The sequence below is a fragment of the Oncorhynchus mykiss genome, chromosome 8, assembly GCF_057628025.1.
Source record: "Oncorhynchus mykiss isolate SJ-2025 chromosome 8, ASM5762802v1, whole genome shotgun sequence".
Taxonomy (NCBI): domain Eukaryota; kingdom Metazoa; phylum Chordata; class Actinopteri; order Salmoniformes; family Salmonidae; genus Oncorhynchus; species Oncorhynchus mykiss.
This window is the reverse complement of record NC_143029.1, coordinates 79,442,501-79,468,231: the sequence shown is the minus strand read 5'-3', so window position 1 is coordinate 79,468,231 and position 25,731 is coordinate 79,442,501. Positions and strand designations below refer to the sequence as shown.

Below are 25,731 nucleotides of genomic sequence, written 5' to 3'. Positions count from 1 at the left end.
GGCCACTAACAGCTGGTTGGCACGGGTTGAACCGGGAATCGGGCAGGGGTGACCTTTCTGTGTCATGAGTGAAACTGTGATTCATGTGTTTTTTGTGTGTGCCAGGTTAATGCCATTAATGTCTCTGTTGGAATGTCTGTGTGAGAGGTTGGGGTGGGTCTTACTGTTGGAATGTCTGTGTGAGAGGTTGGGGTGGGTTTTACTGTTGGGAATGTCTGTGTGAGAGGTTGGGGTGGGTCTTATTGTTGGAATGTCTGTGTGAGATGTTGGGGTGGGTCTTACTGTTGGAATGTCTGTGTGAGAGGTTGGGGTGGGTCTTACTGTTGGAATGTCTGTGTGAAAGGTTGGGGTGGGTCTTACTGTTGGAATGTCTGTGTGAGAGGTTGGGGTGGGTCTTACTGTTGGAATGTCTGTGTGAGAGGTTGGAGGTGGGTCTTACTGTTGGGATGTTTATCGTGGAGTACAGGTATTCAAATAAGGAAAAGGACAAATGTGTGTTGTTGAATTATCTGATTTCTCAGACAAAGTTTGCTACTTGGCTAACAAGGAGGAACAGGGTCAAAGATGGGGGGGTAACAGACCCTTTATTATTATTTAATGGGATGATCTCAGTGCGCCTCTGGGTAGAATTTGAGTGTGGAGATGTTTCAGGAGATATGGTGTGTCGGAGAGTGCCGTCTGTACAGCTGGGGAAGATATACGGTTGTTTAAGTGGTGAGGTTTTGGTTATTGTGATGTGTGGTGTTGTTTTGTATCGTGGGGTAGAGTGCAAAGTAAGTATGTAATACAGGGGATATTTAAAGGGGGGTGTGAGGTTTTAATGAAATGAGGATGTATCATTAAAGAAACACAAGAACTCCCATTTGTCTTACCTGAGCGCAGCTGTTTAATGCGTCCCTGGCTGGAGCTGGGCTCTATAGGGAGGAAGTCTTTGAACCAGGAGATCTCTGGGTCAGGGATGCCACTGGCAGCACACAGCATGGTGGCCGTCCTGGTCCTCTCTACCACCTTCAGCTGAGGACCCATGTCAATGCTGGGGAAACCAATTGGCAACAGGTCCTCTGGAGGGGGGGGGGGGGGTGTTATTAGTTGTTATTCAAAGAGTTTTTCATTGCAAATAATTTCCATTTGTCTCTGAAGACAGTTCCACAGAAAACAGAAAATGTGATTTAGAATGTCTGTTGTCATGGAATGTTTGATGCCAACGTGGAGTATAGATGTCCTGTTGGTTCAATGCTATAAAAGTCATCCTTGTAAGTGTTGCCTGCCATTTACTCTCTCCATAACATCTGGAGTCCACTCTCACACACCACACCTAGGGTCTAGGGTGGCTAGACTCCCAATCGCACTTCAAACTACAATTCCTGTTGATTCATTATTTGTCTTCGCTAGCCTAGCTGGCCAGTGGTCACTAGATTAGGTCAACTGTGTTAGCAAACAAACAAGTGATCCAGTAAGCCTTCCTTCAGTCAATAAGCCTGGTGCCTAGCCAGCTCATTGTGTTAACACAGTACAGTAGCTAATACATCTTCTGCCAGGCTCCAACATGGCCTGTCCAACATGGCCTGTCCAACATGGCCTGTCCAACATGGCCTGTTGACACACATATTCCTCAGTTGGCCAAGGTCATATACATCCTACAGTAAAATGTACTGTTAGTCCCATTGGAAAAAAAGTGTCTACTAAGTGGCATATACATTATCTTGACTTATTAAATCCAGACTTTTACAGAGAGTGGGCTATCCCGTCCTCCACTCTTTTCCCATAGGCCTGGTAGTAGGTAGTAGTGTCAGCTCCACAATGAAGACAGAGAGCGGGGTCCCTGAGATGAAGACAGGTGTTATTGTGAGGTGAACAGAACACACTGATATCCTCTGTGTTCTTCCGTATTGTGTTGTCATAGTAACTATGCACAGGGTTTCTCCTCAGATACAACTGACTCAATTAGGCAGTCAGATAGCAGGGAGGGATATGGCGCAGGGCATAGTAACGACTTGTTAGCAGGCTAATTGTTAAAGTGTACAAACAATTAGAAGGAAGGGAGTGCAACTGCGTTGGGGCTTCATGTTATGTATGTTTATACTATACTACCAGGGAATGGGGAGAAATACATCCCAAAAATGTACACAGATACCTGTACAGACACATCACGCACGCACGCATGCACGCACACACGCACACTTTCTCTGGTGAATTGGCTTCAGCTTCTCTCTGACTGCGGTCCAGATGGCCAGCCACATAATCATCCGTCAATCAGTCCTCCCTCCTCCTTTCTCTCCCCCACACGCGCTCACACACCCGCGCATACAATTACACGAACACACACAGACGCAACCTGGGTACTGTACCATTTTCCGTTCCCTCCTGGGATAGAACATTTGTCACCATGACTAATTGAGTGTCAATTAGATCAAAACCCACTGAACTGGACTCAGTTCTATCATATACACAACAGAGTTCCTAACTAATGTTTCTAACAAATGTAACTATGGGCAAAATAAGAAGGCCCAAAAAAATGAAAACTCTTCCTGTGTAGTTGTTATTTCTCACCGCCATGATTCACCCTGCCACCCAGTCAGTAGTGTGACTGGCTGTAACAGCTGTCTTCATTTTCAGTAGAGAGAGAGGAGAGGAGAGGAGAGGAGAGGAGAGGAGAGGAGAGGAGAGGAGAGGAGAGGAGAGGAGAGGAGAGGAGAGGAGAGGAGAGGAGAGACTCCTCAAGGAGCCTGTCAGATAAGACCCACTCAGGAGGAAAGAAGACGAGGAGGCAACAATAGTAAGATGCAGAGAGGAGAAGGTGGCAGGTGTGAGGTAAGAGGGGGAAGGGAGGACCAGGAGTGGGAGGAGAAGGGGGTGGAAGATGAGGGAAAGAAAGAAGACGAGACTCAAGGAAATAGACTCAGTAAAAATCATCTCCAGGTCAGAACCCCTGTCACTACCAGACTGGGTTTTCATCACATCCTGGCCAGCTGTCCAGAGGACACCCATCAGTGTGCGTTACGGGGGAATCCAAAATTAGCCCCAACACCCACGCCCCTATCTGATCAATGTTAATGACCTGGTTGAATGGATGCCAGCGATACCTCAATCGACAGGAGGGAGAAAGAGAAAGGAGAGAGAGAGAGAGAGAGAGAGAGAGAGAGAGAGAGAGAGAGAGAGAGAGAGAGAGAGAGAGAGAGAAAGAGGCTCACAGAGGTCGAGGGAAAGGGAGAGAAAGAGACAGAGAGAGAGATGAGATAGAGAAAGATAAAATAATTGTAAGTGGTGTAGGGGGTAAAACACATGACATAATTAAATCAATACTGGCAATACGTGCAGCTTCAAAATTGGCAAGAAAATAACAATTATTTAACCAGGGACGGGGCCTTTGCCAGTGTTGCAATCTGAGCCGACGCTCTTCAATATTTACATCAACGTGTTGGCCACTATTCTAGAAAAATCCTCAGCCCCTGGTGTTAGTCTCCACAATTCAAAGCCTGCTGTTCGCAGATGACCTGTGCCTGCGGTCACACACAGCACATGGCCTACAGCAGAGCCTGGGCCTGCTAGAGCAGTATTTCCAGACCTAATTCAGGGAATTAGACCAAAGTTCTCAATTGGTACAAAATACAAAATATAAAGTAATGCACACACTATAATTACTTAGATTTAGAGATAAACTCAACTTGACACCTAAATGAGGTTGAGAGAACTGAGAAAGCACGCAGGACATTCTACACCATTAAAAAACTAATTCAAATTGAAATACCTATTTAAATGCGGCTAAAGCTAATTGAATGTCTCATTGAACCAATTGCACTTTATGGCATTGAGGTGTGGGGTCCACTTGCAAAACATGATTTCACCCAATGGGACAAACACACCATTGAAATCCTGCATGCAGATTTCTGTAAGGGTCTCCTACATGTCCAGAGGAAAACTTCAAACAATGCAGGGCAGAATTAGGAAATATCTGCTAATAATAAAAACTCAAAGTGCAATTAAGTTATGGAAACATTTAAAATACAGTGACCACTTCCATATCATTACCAAGCGCTGCAATGCCAAGAGCTGAGCAAAGAAAAGAGTCCCCTCATCCAGCTAGTCCTGAGGCTGAGTTCACAAACCTGTTCTACTAACACACTGAAGCCTCAGGACCAGAACATCCAATCAATCAGAATAAACCAAATTACAACACAGTCAAAGCTACATGAACTACATTACCCACTGGGAAGCACAAGCACAAAGCAAAATGCAGTGCTATCTGACCTAACTCAACAGTACACCATAGCAAACTATTTGACCATCGTTTCTGATCAAAACCTTTGAAAAATCTTGACAAAGTACAGCCTTGTCATTGAGAAGGGTAGACACAGGAAAACCTGGCTCCCTGAAGAGGAAAGGCTGTGCAACCACAGCAGAACCCGAGACAGAGCTGCATTTTACCACAAAATGTAAAAAATATAAAACAATTAGAGTGTCATTTCCCCAAAATTGAAACCGTTATTCAAGGTTTCAAAGACCTCTGATGAGAGTAGACTACCTGTCCTGTTGGGGGGAGGACACAGAGAGCTGTGTGTTGGCAACGCACTACATTGCTGCCTGCCATAACATGAGGGACAGTGTCTGACAGACCAACCAATCTGCACACGTCCTCTATGCCATTGTTATTGTCCATTGTATGGTTATTTTTACCCTTGATTATTGCCGTTACCGATTGTCCCATTGACAATCTTGATTATTATTTTAATTACGCTAATATTGTAAACGAATCAATTAAACTAAAGTACATTGTTACGTCAAGTGAGAGGGAGAGAGGGAGTGAGAGAGAGACAGAGAGGAAAAGAGAGAGAGCGCGAAGAAAAGAGAGAGAGAGGAAAGAGAGAGAGAGGAAAGAGGGAGAGAAAGAGAGACAGAGAGGAAAAGAGAGAGAGTGCAAAGAAAAGAGAGAGAGAGGAAAGAGAGAGAGAGAGGAAAGAGAGGGAGAGAAGTAAGAGAGAGAGGAAAAGAGAGAGGAAAAGAGAGAGAGAGGAAAGAGAGAGAGAGGAAAGAGAGGGAGAGAGGTAAGAGAGAGAGGAAAAGAGAGAGGAAAACAGAGAGAGAGGAAAAGAGAGAGAGAGGAAAGGAGAGAGGAAAAGAGAGAGAGAGGAAAAGAGAGAGAGGAAAGGAGAGAGAGAGAGGAAAGGAGAGAGAGCGAGAGGAAGAGAGAGAGGAAAAGAGAGAGGGAGAGAGAGGAAAAGAGAGAGAGAGGAAAAGAGAGTGAGAGGAAGAGAGAGAGGGATGAAAAGAGAGAGCGAGAAAGAGAGAGGAAAAGAGAGAGGAAAAGAGAGAGAGGGAGGAAAAGAGAGAGCGAGAAAGAGAGGGAGGAAAAGAGAGGGAAGAAAAGAGAGAGCGAGAAAGAGAGAGAGAGGGAGGAAAAGAGAGAGCGAGAAAGAGAGAGAGAGAGGGGAAAAGAGAGAGAGGGGAAAAGAGAGAGAGAGGAAAAGAGAGAGGGGAAAAGAGAGAGAGAGGGGAAAAGAGAGAGAGAGGAGAAGAGAGAGAGAGGAAAAGAGAGAGAGAGGGGAAAAGAGAGAGGGGAAAAGAGAGAGAGAGGGGAAAAGAGATAGAGGGGAAGAGAGAGAGAGAGAGGAAAAGAGAGAGAGAGGAAAAGAGAGAGAGAGAGAGGAAAAGAGAGAGAGAGGAAAAAAGAGAGAGAGAGGAAAAGAGATAGAGGGGAAGAGAGGGAGGAAAAGAGAGGGAAGAAAAGAGAGAGCGAGAAAGAGAGAGAGAGGGAGGAAAAGAGAGAGCGAGAAAGAGAGAGAGAGAGGGGAAAAGAGAGAGAGGGGAAAAGAGAGAGAGAGGAGAAGAGAGAGAGAGGAAAAGAGAGAGAGAGAGGAAAAGAGAGAGAGAGGAAAAAAGAGAGAGAGAGAGGAAAAGAGATAGAGGGGAAGAGAGGGAGGAAAAGAGAGGGAGGAAAAGAGAGAGAGAGGAAAAAAGAGAGAGAGAGAGGAAAAGAGAGAGCGAGAAAGAGAGGGAGGAAAAGAGAGGGAGGAAAAGAGTGAGCGAGAAAGAGAGAGAGAGAGGGAGGAAAAGAGAGAGCGAGAAAGAGAGAGAGAGGGAGGAAAAGAGAGAGCGAGAAAGAGAGAGAGAGAGGGGAAAAGAGAGAGAGAGGAGAAGAGAGAGAGAGGAAAAGAGAGAGAGAGAGGAAAAGAGAGAGAGAGGAAAAAAGAGAGAGAGAGAGGAAAAGAGATAGAGGAAAAGAGAGGGAGGAAAAGAGAGAGAGAGGAAAAAAGAGAGAGAGAGAGGAAAAGAGAGAGCGAGAAAGAGAGGGAGGAAAAGAGAGGGAGGAAAAGAGAGAGCGAGAAAGAGAGAGAGAGAGGGAGGAAAAGAGAGAGCGAGAAAGAGAGAGAGAGAGGGGAAAAGAGCGAGAGAGAGGGGAAAAGAGAGAGAGAGGAAAAGAGAGAGAGGGGAACCTTCCATAACAAAGCCATCACCTACAGAGAGATGAACCTGGAGAAGAGTCCCCTAAGCAAGCTGGTCCTGGGGCTCTGTTCACAAACACAAACACACCCTACAGAGCCCCAGGACAACAGCACAATTAGACCCAACCAAATCATGAGAAAACAAAAAGATAATTACTTGACACTTTGGAAAGAATTAACAAAAAAACAGAGCAAACTAGAATGCTATTTGGCCCTAAACAGAGAGTACACAGCGGCAGAATACCTGACCACTGTGACTGACCCAAAATTAAGGAAAGCTTTGACTATGTACAGACTCAGTGAGCATAGCCTTGCTATTGAGAAAGGCCGCCGTAGGCAGACATGGCTCTCAAGAGAAGACAGGCTATGTGCTCACTGCCCACAAAATGAGGTGGAAACTGAGCTGCACTTCCTAACCTCCTGCCCAATGTATGACCATATTAGAGATACATATTTCCCTCAGATTACACAGATCCACAAAGAATTTGAAAACAAATCCAAATTTGAAAAACTCCCATATCTACTGGGTGAAATTCCACAGTGTGCCATCACAGCAGCAAGATTTGTGACCTGTTGCCACGAGAAAAGGGCAACCATTGAAGAACACACACCATTGTAAATACAACCCATATTTATGCGTATTTATTTTATCTTGTGTCCTTTAACCATTTGTACATTGTTAAAACACTGTATATATATATATAATATGGCATGTGTAATGTCTTTACTGTTTTGAAACCTCTGTATGTGTAATGTTTACTGTTAATTTTTGTTGTTTTTCACTTTATATATTCACTTTGTATGTTGTCTACCTCACTTGCTTTGGCAATGTTAACACATGTTTCAATAAAGCCCTTGAATTGAATTGAAAAATTGAGAGAGGAAAAGAGAGAGAGAGGAAAAAAGAGAGAGAGAGAGAGGGGAAAAGAGAGAGCGAAGAAAAGAGAGCGAGAGTGAGAGAAAGAGGAAAACAGAGAGAGATTGAGGAAAAGAGGGAGATAGGCTCACAATGGCTTTTCGTCACTTCAGGGTCTATCCTGCTGGTGCTGCATGGTTTAACTGGGGGTTAATGAGACCAGACCCTTGCAGTAGAACACAGAGAGAGGGAGAGAGAGAGACCCTCACAATGGCTTTCATCACCTCAGGGTCTATCCTGCTGGTGCTGCATGGTTTAACTGGGGGTAAATGAGACCAGACCCTTGCAGTAGAACACACAGAGAGAGAGACTCATAATGGCTTTTATCACCTCAGGGTCCATCCTGCTGGTGCTGCATGGTTTAACTGGGGGTTAATGAGTAGAACATTATTGCTGTTACCGATTGTCCCGTTGACAGTCTTGATTATTATTATTTGTATTATGTTAATACTGTAAATGAATCACTTAATTTCCAAAGTAAATTGTTTAGTCAAGCCAATAAAGTAAATTGAATTGAGTTTAATTGAAAGGGAAAAGGAGAGAGAGACCAAGAAAGAGAGAGAGAGGAAAAAAGAGAGAGAAAAAGAGTGAGAGGAAAAGAGAGAGGGAAAGAGAGAGGAAAATAAATAGAGATAGGAAAAGAGAGCGAGAGAAAAGAGAGAGAGAGAGCAAAAGAGGAAGCGAGAGAGTGGAAAAGAGAGAGAGAGAGAAGAAAATAGAGATAGAGATAGGAAAAGAGAGCGAGAGAAAAGAGAGAGAGAGAGCAAAAGAGGAAGCGAGAGAGTGGAAAAGAGAGAGAGAGAGAAGAAAATAGAGATAGAGATAGGAAAAGAGAGCGAGAGAAAAGAGAGAGAGAGGAAAAGAGGAAGCGAGAGTGTGGAAAAGAGAGAGAGAGAAGAAAATAGAGAAAGAGGAAATGGAAGAGTCCCCTAAGCAAAATGGTCCTGGGACTCTGTTCACAAACACAAACACACCCCACAGAGCCCCAAGACAGCAACACAATTAGACCCAACCAAATCATGAGAAAACAAAAAGATAATTACTTGACACATTGGAAAGAATTAACCAAAAAACAGAGCAAAATAGAATGCTATTTGGCCCTAAACAGAGAGTACACAGTGGCAGAATACCTGCCCAATGCCCAAACCTGCTGCCCAATGTATGACCATATTAGAGAGACATATTCCCTCAGATTACACAGATCCACAAAGAATTCAAAAACAAACCCAATTTTGATAAACTCCCATATCAATTGGGTGAAATACCACAGTGTGCCATCACAGCAGCAAGATTTGTGAACTGTTGCCACAAGAAAAGGTCAACCAGTGAAGAACAAAAAACATTGTAAATACAACCCATATTTATGCTTATTTATTTTCCCTTTTGTACTTTAACAATTTTTACATCATTACAACACTGTATACAGTATATACATAATGACATTTGCAATGTCTTTATTATTTTGAAACTTCTGTGAGTGTAATGTTTACTGTTCATTTTTATTGTTTCTTTCACTTTTGTATATTATCTACTTCACTTGCTTTGTCAATGTTAACATGTTTCTCCCATGACAACAAAGCCCCTTGAATTGAATTGAGAGAGAGAGGGGCTCACAATGGCTTTTTATCACCTCAGGGTCTATCCTGCTGGTGCTGCATGGTTTAACTGGGGGTTAATGAGACCAGACCCTTGCAGTAGAACAGAGAGAGAGAGAGAGAGAGAGAGAGAGAGAGAGAGAGAGAGAGAGAGAGAGAGAGAGAGACCCTCACAATGGCTTTTCATCACCTCAGGGTCTATCCTGCTGGTGCTGCATGGTTTAACTGGGGGTTAATGAGACCAGACCCTTGCAGTAGAACACAGAGAGAGAGAGAGAGAGAGAGAGAGAGACCCTCACAATGGCTTTTCATCACCTCAGGGTCTATCCTGCTGGTGCTGCATGGTTTAACTGGGGGTTAATGAGACCAGACCCTTGCAGTAGAACACAGAGAGAGAGAGAGAGAGAGAGAGAGAGAGAGACCCTCACAATGGCTTTTCATCACCTCAGGGTCTATCCTGCTGGTGCTGCATGGTTTAACTGGGGGTTAATGAGACCAGACCCTTGCAGTAGAACACAGAGAGAGAGAGAGCAGTCATGTATTCCTATCTGCATGCTCTCATTAGAGGTTTATGAGCTATGTCCATTATACATGTCTGAGATTAAATGTACAGCATACTGTGCGTGTTTAATGTAAAACATACAGCTCCAGTAGACATTGTGTATTCCTATCTGATGTGTTCTATCATTACTGCTACAGAGCCTTCAGAAAGTATTCACACCCCTTGACTTTTTCCACATGTTGTTGTGTTAAAGCCTGAATTTAAAAGGGTGTATAAATTTTGATTTTTTTTGTCACTGGGCTACACAAAATACCCCATAATGTCAAAGTGGAATTATATTTTACGGAACATTTACAAATGAATTATAAAATGAAAAGCTGAAATGTCTTGAGACAATAAGTATTCAAACACTTTGTTATTTTAAGCCTAAAATAAGTTCAGGAGTAAACATTGAAAAACCTCCCTGGTCTTTGTAGTTGCATCCGTCTTTGAAACTCACTGCTTGACTGAGGGACCTTACAGAGAATTGTATGTGTGGGGTACAGAGATGGGGTGTAATTCAAAAATCACGTTAAACACTAAACACTCCATGCAACTTATGTGACTTGTTAAGCAAATGTTTACTCCTGAACTTATTTAGGCTTGAACTTTAATTCCACTTTAACATTATGAGGTATTATGTGTAGACCAGTGACTCAAAATCTAAATTAAAAACATTTTCAATTCAGGCTGTAACATAACAAAAAGTGAAAAAATGGTTTCTGAAGGCACTGCACATGTGGGGGAGTTGATGTACAGCACTAGTGGCCACAATAAATTGATAAAAAAAAAACGTATTTAAAATGGAGATACAGTGCCTTGCGAAAGTATTCGGCCCCCTTGAATTTTGCGACCTTTTGCCACATTTCAGGCTTCAAACATAAAGATATAAAACTGTATTTTTTTGTGAAGAATCAACAACAAGTGGGACACAATCATGAAGTGGAACGACATTTATTGGATATTTCAAACTTTTTTAACAAATCAAAAACTGAAAAATTGAGCTTGCAAAATTATTCAGCCCCCTTAAGTTAATACTTTGTAGCGCCACCTTTTGCTGCGATTACAGCTGTAAGTCGCTTGGGGTATGTCTCTATCAGTTTTGTACATCGAGAGACTGAAATTTTTTCCCATTCCTCCTTGCAAAACAGCTCGAGCTCAGTGAGGTTGGATGGAGAGCATTTGTGAACAGCAGTTTTCAGTTCTTTCCACAGATTCTCGATTGGATTCAGGTCTGGACTTTGACTTGGCCATTCTAACACCTGGATATGTTTATTTTTGAACCATTCCATTGTAGATTTTGCTTTATGTTTTGGATCATTGTCTTGTTGGAAGACAAATCTCCGTCCCAGTCTCAGGTCTTTTGCAGACTCCATCAGGTTTTCTTCCAGAATGGTCCTGTATTTGGCTCCATCCATCTTCCCATCAATTTTAACCAACTTCCCTGTCCCTGCTGAAGAAAAGCAGGCCCAAACCATGATGCTGCCACCACCATGTTTGACAGTGGGGATGGTGTGTTCAGGGTGATGAGCTGTGTTGCTTTTATGCCAAACATAACGTTTTGCATTGTTGCCAAAAAGTTCAATTTTGGTTTCATCTGACCAGAGCACCTTCTTCCACATGTTTGGTGTGTCTCCCAGGTGGCTTGTGGCAAACTTTAAACAACACTTTTTATGGATATCTTTAAGAAATGTCTTTCTTCTTGCCACTCTTCCATAAAGGCCAGATTTGTGCAATATACGACTGATTGTTGTCCTATGGACAGAGTCTCCCACCTCAGCTGTAGATCTCTGCAGTTCATCCAGAGTGATCATGGGCCTCTTGGCTGCATCTCTGATCAGTCTTCTCCTTGTATGAGCTGAAAGTTTAGAGGGACGGCCAGGTCTTGGTAGATTTGCAGTGGTCTGATACTCCTTCCATTTCAATATTATCGCTTGCACAGTGCTCCTTGGGATGTTTAAAGCTTGGGAAATCTTTTTGTATCCAAATCCGGCTTTAAACTTCTTCACAACAGTATCTCGGACATGCCTGGTGTGTTCCTTGTTCTTCATGATGCTCTCTGCGCTTTTAACGGACCTCTGAGACTATCACAGTGCAGGTGCATTTATACGGAGACTTGATTACACACAGGTGGATTGTATTTATCATCATTAGTCATTTAGGTCAACATTGGATCATTCAGAGATCCTCACTGAACTTCTGGAGAGAGTTTGCTGCACTGAAAGTAAAGGGGCTGAATAATTTTGCAGTTTTTGATTTGTTAAAAAAGTTTGAAATATCCAATAAATGTCGTTCCACTTCATGATTGTGTCCCACTTGTTGTTGATTCTTCACAAAAAAAATACAGTTTTATATCTTTATGTTTGAAGCCTGAAATATGGCAAAAGGTCGCAAAGTTCAAGGGGGCCGAATACTTTCGCAAGACACTGTATCCTCAATGACAATGCTCATGCGGTCACAAACGCCATAACGCCACAGATACACACATTAATTCTCTATCTAACTATATGGATCTCTGCAGATAATGAGACAAGCTCCTAGGTGAGTCCCCTGCCTAAAACAGAGATATCCTAACCTACCTATCACCCTAACCTACCTATCACCCTAACCTACCTATCACCCTAAACTACCTATCACCATGCCACCGTCATGATCCGATAGCACCTTGATGGTGTTTTATATCAACTAATGCATCATTTATCAGGCACACACACACTGCTGCTAGCGCTAGTTAGCTTTCACCCAGTACCTGGTAGAATGAAAAATAATTGGACAGTTTAGAACTGTTAAAATATACTTATTCATGTTACCATACCAAAAACATATTGATTACTTTACATGTATAGGGAATGTATATATTAGGGTTCAAGGAAGGGTCAAGAGGAACTAGGTGTGTGGTAAGTTACTGAGTGAGAAAAGGGGATGTGCAGAAAGCTCATATTCTGTTGAAATATGTTACTGTTGAAAATGAATGTTCTTAAAGGAGGCAAAAGGGAACAGTTTAGTTTCCGTTCTTGATAAGGACCCGTTGCTGAGGAAGCATGACCAGGAGGGATGTGGAAACCAACTAGAAATACGATCAACAGTTTCCTGCTGGCTTCATATAAGTAGGGTAAGTCTCGGAAGGTAAGCCCAAGCAGGCTGGTCCCTGCGGAGGGTACGTCCTAGGGGATAAATCCAGAGTGGGGTTGGTTCCCTGCTAGACCTGTAAAGGGGGGGTGAAAGCCCAGCCGCGGTGGCCGTGAGGCCGTAGAGTGTGTGTGTGTGTGTACGGATAAATTGTCATCCTTGTGTACTGTAGGTATGGTAGGTTGTAGAGAAGTAGACCATGTAGAAGGACAAAGGAAGGAAGTGCATACTGTGGAGAATAGGAGATATCGCAGGATATCTGTGCTTAAAGATTGTCAGTGAGTAGGAATGTGGATGGTGATAGAAGGAGAGCCTCACCCATGGTTGGAAAAGCAAAAAGACATTAAAACGTTGTTTGAAAATGATGTGTGTATTAAGCAATAAGGCCACAGGTTGGTTCGTACTCTATTGGGACGGGGAACCGTGATAGATTATGTGGAAATAGGAGAACAACTGTGAGTAAGTTTGGTATTGTGCTTTGTCAACAACACTGATATTTGAAGATGGCACTGGTATAAGACATTAGGTCTCCTTTATTCTGGAGTAGTAAATTGGCAGACGCTTCAGTACTGTTAACAGTGGAGGCTCCTCAGAGGAGGAAGGGAAGGACCATCCTCCTCAGTGAACTTCATAAAAATAAACATGGTAAAACATTTAAAAAGTTATCCTTTTTAGATAAAACTATGCTAAATATATTCACGTCACCAAATAATTGATTAAAAAACACACTGTTTTGCAATGAAGGTCTACAGTAGCCTCAACAGCACTCTGTAGGACAGCACCATGGTGTAGCCGGAGGACAGCTACAACAATGTTATTGTTGAAAATGTATATTTCTAAGGAAGGATGAAAAGGGAACAGTTTAGTTTCAGTTCTTGATGAGGACCAGTTGCTGAGGAATCAGGACCAAGAGGGATGTGGAAATCAACTAGAAATACGATCAACAGATGAAGAGAGAAGACACTGCTGGGAGGGGGGCCACAGATGCCCACCCCGAAGACCATCTGGTTAGGGTCCTCTCTCTCTCACACACACATATTTCCACACCCATGAGGGTCCTTGACTTTATTATTATTACACCTTTATTTCAACAAGGAACACAGACTGAGGTCTCTTTTACAGCTGGGCCCTGCCTATACATGTTTACACATACAGGTTAGGTTTAATGATTAAGAAACTACACTAGACCAACAAAACGACCACAGATAACACAAGAAAATACAACAGCAGATTGTTACATTTACACACAGGTTATTCCCCTAACAGGTTATTCCCCTAACAGGTTATTCCCCTAACAGGTTATTCCCCTAACAGGTTATTCCCCTAACAGGCTACTCCCCTAACAGGCTACTCCCCTAACAGGTTACTCCCCTAACAGGTTATTCCCCTAACAGGTTATTCCCCTAACAGGTTATTCCCCTAACAGGTTACTCCCCTAACAGGTTATTCCCCTAACAGGTTATTCCCCTAACAGGTTACTCCCCTAACAGGTTATTCCCCTAACAGGTTATTCCCCTAACAGGTTATTCCCCTAACAGGTTATTCCCCTAACAGGTTATTCCCCTAACAGGTTATTCCCCTAACAGGTTACTCCCCTAACATGTTATTCCCCTAACAGGTTATTCCCCTAACAGGTTATTCCCCTAACAGGTTACTCCCCTAACAGGTTACTCCCCTAACAGGTTACTCCCCTAACAGGTTACTCCCCTAACAGGTTATTCCCCTAACAGGTTACTCCCCTAACAGGTTATTCCCCTAACAGGTTATTCCCCTAACAGGTTATTCCCCTAACAGGTTACTCCCCTAACAGGTTACTCCCCTAACAGGTTATTCCCCTAACAGGTTATTCCCCTAACAGGTTATTCCCCTAACAGGTTATTCCCCTAACAGGTTATTCCCCTAACAGGTTATTCCCCTAACAGGTTATTCCCCTAACAGGTTATTCCCCTAACAGGTTATTCCCCTAACAGGTTACTCCCCTAACAGGTTACTCCCCTCACAGGTTACTCCCCTCACAGGTTATTCCCCTAACAGGTCATTCCCCTAACAGGTTATTCCCCTAACAGGTTATTCCCCTAACAAGTTATTCCCCTAACAGGTTATTCCCCTAACAGGTTATTCCCCTAACAGCACAAGAACTTGCATTACCCAAAACAGTTACAAGCAATACAAAAATACAAATCCTCCAATAAATGTTTAAAATGGCCATGACAATACCACTTAGGCATGGCCATGACAATACCAGTAAGCCACAAGGCCTGGGCAACTCCAGTCCTCGGGGGTCTGATTGGTGTCACACCTTCTCCATCCCTAGTAAACAGCTGATTCAAACTAATTGGATTTTTAACTGAAGATCATGATCAGTTGGTTATTGGAGTCAGGTGTGTTAGCTGGGGCTGGGGAAAAAGTGTGACCCCAATCAGACCCCCGAGGACTGGAGTTGCCCAGGCCTAAGTAAGAGGAACCTACTGTGTCTGCCTAACAACAGAGAAAGAGAGTCTATGCTATGCATCAAGGGGATGACTCGGCCTAGCTGGGAGGTGTAAAGATGTGTTTGTGTGACTCTATGTTGTCTTTGTAGCTGTATGACCCAGTGGTTGAATAAACTTGGTTTGAGCTTTTTCTAGTTGTCTGTGAGTTTTTACTCTGTTTATTCAGAACCTAACAGAACGCTTTGCAAAGACTTGAAAGAGTGTGTTTGTGCGCGTGTGTGTGTGCCCGCCTGTGTGACAGCAGTTTTTCATACTAGGGACTTGGCGGGTAGCGGCCAATGTTTTCCTCTAGGGTTCTGACTGGAGGCTAGCAGCCTTAATCCTGGCCTGATTGTGTTTGCACAGGGAAGCATGCCTGCTTATAGCAGAACCAACCACAAACAAGGCAAGCAAACATTAAATCATGGCGCAAACACACACTTGGACAAACAAATGCACAACACAAACACACAGACACAAATTCACATTAGCACATGCACACAAAAAAAGGTTAGTTCAATAGAAAATGTGCCTGAAAACAAACCTAGGGGAAACCCTGATTGAGTATGATCCTTCTCCACTTCGGTGTCATCTGGGGCAGTAATTCTCTACCTCATAGTGTCAACTTAAAAGAGACTAAAGAGCTTTGGGGAAAAACTTTAAATGATAATGTTCTCTTTATGGAAATGATGCTCTCAGTCTTTAATCTCATACATCTATCTGTCTACAAACCCACAGTGTGGTGTGTCTCTCATCCATACATACGACTTAGTCCCACATACTCCCTACTGCCACAGACAATGCACAACCCCTACATGCACATACTAATATCATATTATTTTTCCACTAGAGACTAGGGCTAGGCCATGTTCAAATAAAATCGGTCTGCACACATAACACATTAGTCTCGTGAAAGCAGACAAGTGGTATCTGAGATGAATAACACATAAACACATACCATATTGTACACAAGCATCCAAATCACAAGTCGGTTTGCAGAGTTGATCCGCCTCCTATCATTTTAACTTTCCCTCACTCCCCTGACAAGCTCTGTTACCGCCCACGTAAATATTATTGGCCGACAGTCTCAGTTGAACGTTTTGGTGCTTGCAGTCCTGAATGCATCAGGGACCTCTGCATCTCGCCAAGGAACACTCTAGGGGAATCACTGATCAGACAAACTATGTAGAAAGATATGTCGCAGTGGTAGAAAACCTTCCCTTCCACCCTTCCTGATACCCCCTACCTCCCTTCCACCCTTCCTGATACCCCCTACCTCCCTTCCACCCTTCCTGCTACCCCCTACCTCCCTTCCACCCTTCCTGCTACCCCCTACCTCCCTTCCACCCTTCCTGCTACCCCCTACCTCCCTTCCACCCTTCCTGCTACCACCCTGCTTCCACCCTTCCTGCTACCCCCTACCTCCCTTCCACCCTTCCTGCTACCCCCTACCTCCCTTCCTGCTACCCTCTACAGCGATGAGAATCTCTCGCCCACCGGAGGTTAAAAACATGCAGAAGTGCAGATACTAAAACCTCCTCTAGGCCAAGCACTACGAAAACACAGTGTCCAGAGAGAGAGAGAGGGAAGAGGGAGAAAAAGAGAGGGAGCAAGAGAGCGAGAGATAGGGGAAGAGGGAGAGTGCGAGAGTTAGACAGACGGACAGAGGGACAGAGGGATGGTATACTGTAGCTTGGTAGAGCTAGCTAGGTGGAGACAGAGATGGTATTTTATTAGGATCTCAACATTCAAACAAAACGTATAATAGAATCACATTGTCACATATAACACACTATTACAAACAACAGACATTATACACTGACACATTGACCAAATAAATACTCAGAGAGCTGGCGAGCAATGGAGTGAAGGAGAGAGAGGTGTGAGTGTCTAAATGAGATATCTCCTCTGCCCGACCCCAGTTACCATAGCCTGCTACAGAAGCCGGCCTCCATTAGCAGTCAAGCTAAGGAGTAGCTTACTTCCTACTGTTGCCAACCCCAATTCTTCTGTAGGGTACATCCCACAGGGAGACAGTCAGAACGGCAACCATTAAAAGGTGCTACTCTTCGCGATCTTATAAAGCCTTAAATAGCTTGAAAAGAGAGCTGGGAATGTAACCCATACCTCACCCACTGTCTATGGGGAGAGAGAGTCAGGACTGGCCAATGTAACCCATACCCCAACCACTGTCTATGGGGAGAGAGAGTCAGGACTGGCCAATGTAACCCATACCCCACCCACTGTCTATGGGGAGAGAGAGTCAGGACTGGCCAATGTAACCCATACCCCACCCACTGTCTATGGGGAGAGAGAGTCAGGACTGGCCAATGTAACCCATACCCCACCCACTGTCTATGGGGAGAGAGAGTCAGGACTGGCCAATGTAACCCATACCCCACCCACTGTCTATGGGGAGAGAGGGCCAGGACTGGCCAAGCAATACAAGGTGTTATATGATCTTATAAACCTTTAGAGAAAGAATAGGAGTTATGCTATGGATGTGATTTTTACAGGTTATTAAAAAATGTAATTAAATTGTCTGCATTGTTGGAAAATTATCCATAAATTAGCATTTCACTGTTATATGAAATTGTATTTGATTTGAAGTGAATTTGATTTGTGTATGGGCTTAATGTGCATTCACAAAGTATTCAGACCGCTTCCCTTTCTCCACATTTTGTTACGTTACAGCCTTATTCTATTATTTTCCCCTCATCAGTCTTCACACAATACACCATACGAACACAGGTTGAGAATATTTTACAAATAAAAAACTGAAATATCTTATTTAAGTTTTCAGACCCTTTGCTACGAGACTCGAAATTGATCACAGGTGCGTCCTGTTTCCATTGTCCATCCTTGAGATGTTCCTGCAACTTGATTGGAGTCCACCTGTGGTAAATTCCATTGAATGGACATGATTTAGAAAGGCACACACCTGTCTATATAAGATCCCACAGTTGACTGTGCATGTCAGAGCAAAAACCAAGCCATGAGGTCAAAGGAATTGCCCGGAGAGCTCCGATTGTGTCGAGGCACAGATCTGGGGAAGGGTACCAAAAATGTTCTGCAGCATTGAAGGGCCCCAAGAACACAGTGGCCTTCATCATTCTTAAATGGGAGAAGTTTAGAACCACCAAGACTCTTCCTAGAACTGGCCGCCCGGCCAAACTGGGCAATCGGGGGAGAAGAACACAATGGTCACTCTGACAGAGCTCTAGAGTTCCTCTGTGGAGATGGGAGAACCTTCCAGAAGGACAAGCATCTCTGCATCACTCCACCAACCAGGTCTTTATGGCAGAGGGTCTAGACACTTGGAGTTTGCCAAAAGGCACCTAAAGGACTCTCAGACCATGAGAAAGAGGATTCTCTAGTCTGATGAAACCAAGATTTAACTCTTTGGACTGAAAGCCAAGTGTCACGTCTGGAAGAAACCTGGCACCATCCCTACGGTGAAGCATGGTGGTGGCAGCATCCTGCTGTGGAGATGTTTTTCAGCGACAGGGACTGGGAGACTAGTCAGGATCGAGATAAAGATTAACGGAGAAAAGTACAGAGAGATCCTTGATGAAAACCTGCTCCAGAGCACTCACAACCTCAGAGTGGGGCGAAGGTTCACCTTCCAACAGGACAAAAACCCTAAGCACACAGCCAAGACAACACAGGAGTGGCTTCAGAACAAGTTTTTAATGTCATTGAGTGGCCCAGCCAGAACCCAGACTTTAACCCGATTGAACCTCTCTGGAGAGACCTGAAAATAACTGTGCAGCGATGCTCCCCATCCAACCTTACAGAGCTTGAGAGGATCTGCAGAGAAGAATAGGAGAAACTTCCCAAATACAGGTGTGCCAAGCATGTACCCAAGAAGACTCGAGGCTGTAATTGCTGCCAAAGGTGCTTCAACACAGTACTGAGTAAAGGGTCTGAATACTTCTGTAAACATGATATTTCAGTTTTTATTTTTAATACATTTGCAAACATTTCTAAAAAACAGTTTTTGCTTTGTCATTATGGGGGATTGTGTGTAGATTGATGAGGGATATTTTTTTTAAATTCATTTTAGAATAAGGCTGTACTGTAACAAAATGTGGAAGAAGTAAAGGGGTCTGAATACTTTACGAATACTTTACCTGTTTGTCTACACCTCTGTCTACACCTCTGGGAAAGGGTTAGAGTTAGCAGTTACCTGTCTGTCTACACCTCTGGGAAAGGGTTAGAGTTAGCAGTTACCTGTCTGTCTACACCTCTGGGAAAGGGTTAGAGTTAGCAGTTACCTGTCTGTCTACACCTCTGGGAAAGGGTTAGAGTTAGCAGTTACCTGTCTGTCTACACCTCTGGGAAAGGGTTAGAGTTAGCAGTTACCTGTCTGTCTACACCTCTGGGAAAGGGTTAGAGTTAACAGTTACCTGTCTGTCTACACCTCTGGGAAAGGGTTAGAGTTAGCAGTTACCTGTCTGTCTACACCTCTGGGAAAGGGTTAGAGTTAGCAGTTACCTGTCTGTCTACACCTCTGGGAAAGGGTTAGATTTAGCAGTTACCTGTCTGTCTACACCTCTGGGAAAGGGTTAGAGTTAGCAGTTACCTGTCTGTCTACACCTCTGGGAAAGGGTTAGAGTTAGCAGTTACCTGTCTGTCTACACCTCTGGGAAAGGGTTAGAGTTAGCAGTTACCTGTCTGTCTACACCTCTGGGAAAGGGTTAGAGTTAACAGTTACCTATCTGTCTACACCTATGGGAAAGGGTTAGAGTTAACAGTTACCTGTCTGTCTACACCTCTGGGAAAGGGTTAGAGTTAGCAGTTACCTGTCTGTCTACACCTCTGGGAAAGGGTTAGAGTTAGCAGTTACCTGTCTGTCTACACCTCTGGGAAAGGGTTAGATTTAGCAGTTACCTGTCTGTCTACACCTCTGGGAAAGGGTTAGAGTTAGCAGTTACCTGTCTGTCTACACCTCTGGGAAAGGGTTAGAGTTAGCAGTTACCTGTCTGTCTACACCTCTGGGAAAGGGTTAGAGTTAACAGTTACCTGTCTGTCTACACCTCTGGGAAAGGGTTAGAGTTAACAGTTACCTGTCTGTCTACACCTCTGGGAAAGGGTTAGAGTTAACAGTTACCTGTCTGTCTACACCTCTGGGAAAGGGTTAGAGTTAACAGTTACCTGTCTGTCTACACCTCTGGGAAAGGGTTAGAGTTAACAGTTACCTGTCTGTCTACACCTCTGGGAAAGGGTTAGAGTTAGCAGTTACCTGTCTGTCTACACCTCTGGGAAAGGGTTAGAGTTAGCAGTTACCTGTCTGTCTACACCTATGGGAAAGGGTTAGAGTTAGCAGTTACCTGTCTGTCTACACCTCTGGGAAAGGGTTAGAGTTAGCAGTTACCTGTCTGTCGACACCTCTGGGAAACACTTAAGGCCATGGCAAAAGAAGGGGCTTAATTAAGAGGCCAGAGTTCAAATTCAGAATGTACGCACACACACACACACACACACACACACACACACACACACACACACACACACACACACACACACACACACACACACACACACACACACACACACACACACACACAGTGAAGGGCTATACAGTTTTTGTAGTAATGTCCCACAGACACAGAGTGGGGATTGAGTGTGTTTGTGTGATGACAGGCCTAACAGATGGACAAGATAATATTTCCCAGGCTACCAGCCTTCTGCTGAAACACCAAGGCTGACAAATCAACCCCTCTCTCCCTCCCTCTCTACATCCTCTCTTCTTTCTATCTCTTCTGTCACTCTCCATCCCCACTCTTGTTGTTCCACCCCTTATCCCCCACTCCACCCCCTATCCCCCACGTCTCTCTCCTCCCCTCATCCTGCTGTGTATTCCTCTCTCAATCCCTCAATCCCTCCATCCCTCTTCCTCCCTCCTTAAGAAATGGGTTCCAATCCTAGCGCGGTCCTAATCCTCTGCTTTCCTATGTAAAAATGAGTCGATATAACATCCCTCCATCTCTCCCTCTCCCTCTCTCTGTCCCTCTCCCCTGTGTTGGGCCGAGGCCCGGTCCACAGCTCCTGGGCGTACAGCCAATTCCAGCCAACAGCTAGCCTAGCGCTTAGCACTATAGAGAGTACATTAGATTAGCTTAGCACTGAGGCGACAGGCTGCATTAGACTCATACCATCTTGGTCTAGGAAGAGAACAAATTAAGTGATTATGAGAGAGAAGCCGTAGTCTAAATCACACGCACACCAGTTAACTGGCCCTCAACACAGCCAAACAACACTAACTCACACCAACTCCCAGACTTAAAAGAACAGCTGCTTCTTTCCTGTTATAGAAGGGTGTGTAAGCATGGTGTTTGTTACGTCTTGTGTTGGCAGTGAAGGGAACGAAGGGAGAGACCATGGGCAGCTGTGTGTGTGTGTGTGTGTGTGTGTGTGCAAGATGTGTGTGCTTAAAATGGACAGTATTAATGAAGATGATCATGAAGAAGAAGAGGATCTCAGTCACACACACACTCACCTCGTATGATGGCGAGCTTGGCAGTGGTGGCCACATCTCCCTCACTGTTGCGGGCCACACACTCATAGACATTCTCATCTCGGGGGGCCCTGAGAGGCTGGATCCTCAGTACGGCCCCCGCTCCATCATCAAACTCTATTGTCTAGGAGAGAGGAAGAGATAGGAAGCAGTCAGGATACAGCCAGTAGAGAACCAGTCAGGAAACAGTCAGTAGAGAACCAGTCAGGAAACCACTTGGAATGAGGAGGAAAACAAGAGGAAAGAGAAACTAGTAGATAGAACCAGGAAGAGCCAGAAACCAGGTGATTAACCAGGCACGACCACGAAGGACCAAGAAGGAGAATTGGGAACCCCCCCCCCCCCAACAAAAATAAACTAATATGAGTGGTGGAAAAAGTACCCAATTGTCATACTTGAGTAAAAATAAAGATACCTTAAAAGAAAAGTAAAAGTAAAAGTGAGTCACCCAGTAAAATACTACTTGAGTAAAAGTCTAAAACTATTTGGTTAAAAATATATGTAAGTATCAAAAGAAAAAGTATAATTAATTTCAAATTCCTTATATTAAGAAACCCAGAAGGCACGGTTTTCTTGTTTTTAAATATACGGATAGCCAGGGGCACACTCCAACACTCAGACATAATTTACAAATGAAGAATTTGTGTTTAATGATTCTGCCAGATGAGAGGCAGTAGGGATGAGCAGGGTTGTTCTCTTGATAAGTGCTTGAATTAGACAATTTTCGTATCCTGCTAAGCATTCAAAATGTAACGAGTACTTTTGGGTGTCAGGGAAAATGTATGGAGTGCAGTAAAAGTAAAAATTGTCAAAAATATAAATAGTAGGGCCTCCCGAGTGGCGCAGTGGTCTAAGACACTGCATCACAGCGATAGCTGTGCCACTAGAGATCCTGGTTCGAGTCCAGTCTCTGTCACTGCCGTGGAGACCCATGGGGCAGCGCACAATTGACCCAGCATAGTCCGGGTTAGGGGAGGGTTTGGCCGACAAGGATGTTCTTGTCGCGCTCTAGCGACTCCTGTGGAGGGCCGGGTGCAGTGCACGCTGACACCGTCACCAGGTGTACAGTGTTTATTTTTTTGGTGTTGGGAGTATAGCGTTAACTCACCTCTATAAGCTGGGAGTATAGCGTTAACTCACCTCTATGCGTTGGGAGTATAGTGTTAACTCACCTCTATGCGTTGGGAGTATAGTGTTAACTCACCTCTATATGTTGGGAGTATAGTGTTAACTCACCTCTATGTGTTGGGAGTATAGTGTTAACTCACCTCTATGTGTTGGGAGTATAGTGTTAACTCACCTCTATGTGTTGGGAGTATAGTGTTAACTCACCTCTATGTGTTGGGAGTATAGTGTTAACTCACCTCTATGTGTTGGGAGTATAGTGTTAACTCACCTCTATGTGTTGGGAGTATAGTGTTAACTCACCTCTATGTGTTGGGAGTATAGTGTTAACTCACCTCTATGTGTTGGGAGTATAGTGTTAACTCACCTCTATGTGTTGGGAGTATAGTGTTAACTCACCTCTATGTGTTGGGAGTATAGTGTTAACTCACCTCTATGTGTTGGGAGTATAGTGTTAACTCACCTCTATGTGTTGGGAGTATAGTGTTAACTCACCTCTATGTGTTGGGAGTATAGTGTTAACTCACCTCTATGCGTTGGGAGTATAGTGTTAACTCACCTCTATGCGTTGGGAGTATAGTGTTAACTCACCTCTATGCGTTGGGAGTATAGTGTTAACTCACCTCTATGTGTTGGGAGTATAGTGTTAACTCACCTCTATGTGTTGGGAGTATAGTGTTAACTCACCTCTATGTGTTGGGAGTATAGTGTTAACTCACCTCTATGTGTTGGGAGTATAGTGTTAACTCACCTCTATGTGTTGGGAGTATAGTGTTAACTCACCTCTATACGTTGGGAGTATAGTGTTAACTCACCTCTATGCGTTGGGAGTTGACCTTCTTGCCCTTCTTGTTCCAGTTGACCATGGGTTTGGGGTCACCTGACGCCTGGCACACAAACGAGGCAACACCCCCCGATACCCCGATCTGGTCCCCGGGGATCTTGGTGAACTTGGGTGCCGCTGATAGAGAGACAGACAGACGGACAGAGAGAGAGAGAGAGAGAGAGAGAGAGACGGACAGAGAGAGAAACTTTATTGTTTATTTCACTTTTGTATAGTATCTACTTCACTTGCTTTGGCAATTTAACACATTTCCCATGCCAATAAAGCCCCTTGAATTTAATTGAATTGAGAGAGAGATAGAGAGAGAGAGAGGGACAGAGAGAGAGAGAGAAGCCAGATTGGATTTCTAAAAAATGTCCAAAAAATGATCGTACAACAGCCCACATTTACACCCTCCACACTCTAATTGATAAACAAGGAAACCAAAACAAAGGAAAAATCTACCCGTGTTTAGTAGACTTCAAGAAAGCATTGGATTCAATTTGGCACAAAGGTCTTTTTTATAAACTAATAGAAAGTGGTATTGGAGGGAAAACATATGATTGCATTAAATCAATGTACACTAAAAACAAATGTGTGGTTAAAATTGGCAACAAGCAAACAGACTTCTTCTCTCAGGGACGGGGAGTGAAACAGGGCTGCCCAATAAGTCCAACACTATTTAACATCTACATTAATGAATTGGCAAAAACATTAGAAGAATCGGCAGCACCTGGTATCACCCTACACAACACTGAAATCAAGTGTCTGCTGTACGCAGATGACCTGGTGCTGATGTCTCCCACTAAAGAGGGGTTACAGCAGCACCTAGATCATCTGCACAGGTTCTGTCAGACCTGGGCTCTGACCGTTAACCTGAAAACCCCAAATATAATGATATTCCAAAAAAGGTCAGGAAATAAGGATGACAAATATAAATTATATTTGGACACAGTTCTATTAGAACACACCAAAAACGACACATATCTAGGACTAAATATCAGCAACACAGGTAGCTTTCACATGGCTGTGAATGAGCTGAGAGACAAAGCAAGAAGAGCATTCTATGCCATTAAAAGGAACATCAAAATCTAAATTCCAATAAGAATCTGACTCAAAATGTTTCAATCAGTTAAAGAACCAATTGCTCTATATGGCAGTGAAGTATGGGGTCCAATCTCTAATAATGAATTTACCAAATGGGACAAACATCCAATTGAAATACTGCATGCAGAGTTTTGCAAGACTGTATTGCAAGTGCAAAGAAAAACTCAAAATAAAGCAAGTAGAGCAGAATTGGGCCAATACTCCCTCCTCATTCAAATAGAAAAAAAGAGCCATCAAATTTTACAACCATCTAAAAACAAGTGACCCCAAAACATTCCATCACACAGCTCTGCAATGTCAAGAGAAGAGTCCCTCAGCCAGCTGGTTCTGAGGCTCAGTTCACCAACCCAAAACATTCCATCACACAGCTCTACAATGTCAAGAGAAGAGTCCCTCAGCCAGCTGGTTCTGAGGCTCAGTTCACCAACCCAAAACATTCCATCACACAGCTCTACAATGTCAAGAGAAGAGTCCCCTCAGCCAGCTGGTTCTGAGGCTCAGTTCACCAACCCAAAACATTCCATCACACAGCTCTACAATGTCAAGAGAAGAGTCCCCTCAGCCAGCTGGTTCTGAGGCTCAGTTCACCAACCCAAAACATTCCATCACACAGCTCTACAATGTCAAGAGAAGAGTCCCCTCAGCCAGCTGGTTCTGAGGCTCAGTTCACCAACCCAAAACATTCCATCACACAGCTCTACAATGTCAAGAGAAGAGTCCCCTCAGCCAGCTGGTTCTGAGGCTCAGTTCACCAACCCAAAACATTCCATCACACAGCTCTACAATGTCAAGAGAAGAGTCCCCTCAGCCAGCTGGTTCTGAGGCTCAGTTCACCAACCCAAAACATTCCATCACACAGCTCTACAATGTCAAGAGAAGAGTCCCCTCAGCCAGCTGGTTCTGAGGATCAGTTCACCAACCCAAACCAACCCCATAGAGCCTCAGGACAGCACTCAGAAAATCTGGCCCAACCAAATCATCACAAAATAAAAATAAAAATATATCACCTATTGGAAAGACACCACAAAAAGTAAACTTCAATGCTATTTGGCTCTAAACAGACA

The 25,731-nt window shown here is 43.9% G+C and overlaps 1 protein-coding gene across 8 annotated transcripts in view; it reads right to left on the bottom strand.

Annotated features, from left to right (window-relative positions):
• Positions 1-25,731, bottom strand: part of LOC110530680 (receptor-type tyrosine-protein phosphatase S) — a 145,857-nt gene that overhangs the window by 89,001 nt on the left and 31,125 nt on the right. For all 8 annotated transcript variants that reach the window (XM_036986330.2, XM_090182711.1, XM_036986333.2 and 5 more), the window contains 3 exons: positions 23,553-23,698; positions 21,595-21,736; positions 873-1,061 (listed from right to left, as the gene is read on the bottom strand). In XM_036986330.2, coding sequence (XP_036842225.1) covers positions 873-1,061; positions 21,595-21,736; positions 23,553-23,698 — 477 coding nt within the window. The remainder of the gene's footprint in view (positions 1-872; positions 1,062-21,594; positions 21,737-23,552; positions 23,699-25,731) is intronic.